Source organism: Hetaerina americana, unplaced genomic scaffold (assembly GCF_022747635.1).
Source record: "Hetaerina americana unplaced genomic scaffold, ioHetAmer1.1.p SCAF_111, whole genome shotgun sequence".
Classification (NCBI taxonomy): Eukaryota; Metazoa; Arthropoda; class Insecta; order Odonata; family Calopterygidae; genus Hetaerina; species Hetaerina americana.
In genome coordinates, this window is record NW_027286193.1 from 533,245 (window position 1) to 537,961 (window position 4,717).

The window sequence follows — 4,717 nt, forward strand, 5'->3', positions numbered from 1 at the left end:
TTCACATATAATGAAATAAAATTAAAAATTATAATAAATGAAAAATAATCACCTCCCCTCTAGCTAAGATGTACTATATTGCACTGATCCTTGCTTGTCTCAAGCACTCACACTCAATCAGGGCTTACGAAAGGTTCTCCCTGTACCAGTGGCCCATAAGTCACAAGTAATATAATAATAAAAACCAAATAATTACAAATTCTCTTGCTTGGATATATTAAGCACCATTGATCCTTGCTAATCTCAAGCAATCATACTCTATTGAGGCTTACAAGAGGTTTCCCTCTGCGCCAGTGGCCCACCAATCACTCACTTGCTTGGCTATGCAAAGATGCCTTAACCCTAGCAAAACTTACTCAATCACCCACAAGTTTACAGTGGAATCTCTTCTGATGTTACATACTGTGACTTGACCTTTGTGAAAGGGTAAGAAAAGTGCCGGGAAGCTCTTGCAGAGTAATACCATTACCATTAAGCATAGAAAAATATTGCAAAACCTCAATTTTTGAAGGGTCATTATAAAATGCAGTGAATGCATATGCCAATCTATTTGAGGGTAAATTTTAACATAATTTTTCTCATCAAAGAAACACTCAAACCGTACTGTCATGTCTTTTTCTTCTTCTTTTCCAGTATCTTTCAATTCATCTATATCTGACTCTAATATAACTTTCAAAGCTATTAACATTCACCAGTAGAAAAATAATTTCAACTCAGTCTGAATGAACCTTACCAACTATCAACAATAACTTTATCTCAACTGTGGCCTCTGTTCACATGCAAAGTCCTTCATCTCCTTCTGACTCATTCTGTAGCTTCTGTTTCAACAAGAACACTCCTCTTTAATAAAAATACACCAACCAGCTACTTTACTGTCTCAGAAAAAGTGATTACCCTGAAATACTGCTGAATACTAAAATTCTCAAACCTTTAACCTAATACACTTCTCTCTTTGAACCAAACTGCCTGAAAAGCCCTCACCTTATCATCACTTCTTTGTCCAAATACCATAAAATTAAACAATATTTAACTTAGCCTTTACTGTAACTTCTTCCCTACTCAGTATGTCAGTCAATTAAACATCACCCTTTCCCTCTTCTACATAAATAATACAATTTTACCAGAACCATCATGATCTTTATCAATCCCATCCTTAATCAACCTGCTTCCCACTACCAATTTTTGATGACCACTTCTATGTTAGGGTGATTAAAAACCTTAAAAAACTGTCAAGCAACAGACAGATAGATCTGAGGGATCGCACATATATGAGTGCTCTTGTCTGTCATTAAAGGCCTTTCAGCCTAACCAATGCATCTAATACCCGGCTACAAATAATAAATTCATGTTTCAGGGAAAGAACAAATAATATGATTTGTACGTAGAGATGCTAAAAAGAATAAAGAAGGGAAAAACGAGGTCATCCCAGCAAACACCCAGAGTCACCACAATTCTGACTTACCTGAACAAACCTTACTTGGCCCAAGCTGTCTATTTCCTGTTCTGAAAATTAAATCCTGCCCTAATTTTCACATAAACCTAATACATGTCATGCTACATAATAGCCATTATCTATCCTGACACTTTAATTTGCAATAGAATCCTGGGCATATCTTATCTCCTCTTAAAAAACTGACAAATCACTACATTTACCTATTTGAATACACCACCTTTATCATGAGCAGTAACTCAATGCTTTTGTCATTATCATTTGAATAGAGTTGCATATGCAGACCATTGGAATCATCTTATACAACAAAAAGCAGTAGTCTTGTTTAAATACACTAATACCGTTAAGTAAATAGCAAGATTTTACAGCAAATTTACAGTAGAACCAGATTGCTGGTTGGCGCACAATAACTGATATCCTGCTGTTTCCACAACTTAGAGAGAACTGAAACTGGTTTGAAGCATAGCTTAGTCACTCCTACTTACCAACAGTGACTCAATTCTACTCCTTTCAATAGGAGTGGCATGGGAAATGTGATTGCATCACTTTTGGAATACACCCTGTATATATATGGAAGAACATTTAAAGCAGACTCATCCTGCGTCTTATCGACCGAGGGCATTATTGTCATAAATTTGACCCCATATACAAAATCTAGGAGACAAGGTTTATATTAAGTGATCTTTGCCCAATCAGTAGGAGAAAATTGAAGTGTTCATTACATCTGTCGATGATAACACTACTTTGACCCGGAAGAGAAAATTGGATCGAAAGTATAGATTGATAATTATGCTCCTGAAATGAATACATGCACTCACCAAATGACTTGAATCTTCATTTTCCGACCAATGATTATCACCTTCCTGTATTGATGAGTCAGCGTCAATTTTCAGAGGAACAGGGCATCCACTGGTAGTGTCAAATTCTTCTTTGATAATGATCATGTCATCTTGCATATCCACGTCACTGCCGTCGACAGCATCTCTGGCGATGGTCTCATCTTCAATCTCTTTCTTGATTTCACCAGGAAACTAATTCAAAGCGAATAAACAACATGATTTTATGAATGCATATGATAACCATTTCAAAATAAGTGATTCAGGGCAAAAAATCTTTTTGGCAAAACTTGGTCATGTAATTATCGCTTGAAAACAATTTTGGTATCCATTATTTTGCAAAACAATCAAAGATTATGACTTCAGGAGCTTAAATTGCATGCATCTACCATTAATTCAATGGAATACACATCATCAAATGATGGTTCAACATTTCAGTATAGGTTTTTGAAAGGCCAGAGCCATTGAAACTTATTGCACTTCTTCCACATGCTTAAGAAAAAAAAAATTAAACTTTCAAGACACTATAATATTAATTGTAAAATAGAATTGCTTATGATTGCAATGGGTAACAGCTCAATTCACTCACCTGAATATTCACTTCATTGCAATCATTAATGGCCATAAAATTCATTCCGTGGACTGGTGAATATGGGTTCTTCATCTCAACTGATGCTGTTCCCACCGAATGTACAACAGATTCACTGGTAATACTCGATGCCCACACTTTGTCAGATGTACCATCAACCATATGCTCTCCAGGACTCTTATTGTCTTGGGTCAGGACATCACTCACCTCCTTATAAACAATAAAAACAGCAATCAAACTCAGTCAGTTTGGTAGGTGATGGTAGCATAAGCATACCCAATACTAAGTCCTTTATGGCATTATGTTAAATTCGCCCATTAAGGTGGACCCCATAAAGAAGCACAAGGGAATCCAACCCTACTGTTCAGTAGGGTGAAAATATCAAATAAGAATAGATCTTGAATGATTTGAAATAATTTATCAATAGATATGACACGGACGTAAAGAAAGGATGTCTAGAAACTGCTCGCATTTTCTTTGATGTGGAGCGCAGTTATGTATGGCACGGAAACATTGTCATTGAAGGCGCAAGATTATTGAAAGCATTTTGGGAAAGAAGAAATGAACAGTAATGTAAATAAAATTACTTTACCAAGCTAACATACTCAAACAGTTCACATTTTTGTCACAAAGCATGATACCTATGATTGATAACAAAGTTATGAAATACGGGAATGAATTGTACAGCATATAAATCAACACAGATGCAACGTAATATATTCTTTTTGGGCAAGATATGATTTTGTTACACATCGTTCAAATTAATGGATACAACTGACCTCTTGTCGATTTGTTAACCAGTCTTCCGTCACAGGATTGAACCCCTTTTGGATACGATTGTAGAAAACAAACAGACACTCTGCACATCGATGCTTAAATAGCCGGAATTCCGTAAGCTTCTCCATGCAGGTCGAACAAACCAACCAGGGATAATTTGCATCCTCCACAACCTAATTAAATATATCAAAAACAGATATTAACATCAGAATTTGCTAATCTCCTCGTCTACTTATCACTATACTTTCCCCAATACCTTACGCATTTTATGAATTGCTTATAAATTACACCGAACATCTTGAAAACATATTTTAGAAAAGACATCACACATACAACTCACTTACTTTTGCATTTATCAAATCCTCTATAGTCTTTTCCAACATGAATTCCGATTTATTATTCATATCGAAAATGTTTATCAGAAGCCCACTACTGTTTAAACACAATCTGCATACTACAAAATCAATTTTATCACACATTTTGAACGTTTAAGATTACGCCGGATGATTGACCGGACAATAAAACGTTAAATATACCGATGTCTGTCAAACATTACGTAAAATAGTTCGATTATTCACACAATACAACATCACAAGTGCTACGACAACTTGCGATTGGCATTTCATTCTTCTTATTTTTTCTTCAACACAGCAGTTCATGTGCAAGAGCAAAAGGGTCGATAAAAATGACCGACTCTTTGGAGGGAGTGGATCACAATTCCGCACATTACACAAGTAGACGAATCCCACCCGGTGAATCACGTCTAATCCAGTAAGAGAGTGAATAAAAGGCGGAATAAGTGTTTTTCTAAATATATTTGAGCAGGATGGAGTGTCACAGGTATTTTCTGAAGAACCTAACGCTAAATGTATGTTAGCATCGTTCACAATTTACTTGAATTAATGTTCAAAATTGATATAAACAACCTTAGTAAACAAAATATCTTCCCAGTTGGGCACTTTCGTTACGTTCTTCATCTACTCCTGTTATTTCCGAAGTATTTCTTGTAAACAATGGATTGATACGGGAAGAGTCGATCTTAATCTGGGTCAGAACGTTGAACAT

At 35.8% G+C, this 4,717-nt stretch overlaps 1 protein-coding gene across 1 annotated transcript; it reads right to left on the minus strand.

Moving 5' to 3' along the window:
- Nucleotides 1–804: 804 nt before the first annotated feature.
- Nucleotides 805–4,195, minus strand: LOC139701280 (uncharacterized). The gene is made up of 5 exons (XM_071599756.1): nucleotides 3,997–4,195; nucleotides 3,655–3,825; nucleotides 2,876–3,085; nucleotides 2,269–2,481; nucleotides 805–840 (listed from the first exon to the last, which is right to left on the minus strand). Exons 1-5 carry the CDS (start codon nucleotides 4,129–4,131, stop codon nucleotides 805–807), a joined length of 765 nt encoding a protein of 254 aa, XP_071455857.1. The 5' UTR covers nucleotides 4,132–4,195.
- Nucleotides 4,196–4,717: the final 522 nt, after the last annotated feature.

Excerpts from the sequence above, each read along its gene's own strand:
- LOC139701280 (XM_071599756.1), bottom strand. The coding sequence starts at position 4,131 with ATGTGTGATAAAATTGATTTTGTAGTATGCAGATTGTGTTTAAACAGT. Across the intron at positions 3,086-3,654 it reads GGTTAACAAATCGACAAGAG|GAGGTGAGTGATGTCCTGAC; the intron begins GTCAGTTGTATC and ends ATTGTTTATAAG. Across the intron at positions 841-2,268 it reads ATGAAGATTCAAGTCATTTG|AGGAGTGTTCTTGTTGAAAC; the intron begins GTGAGTGCATGT and ends TTTTTATTAAAG.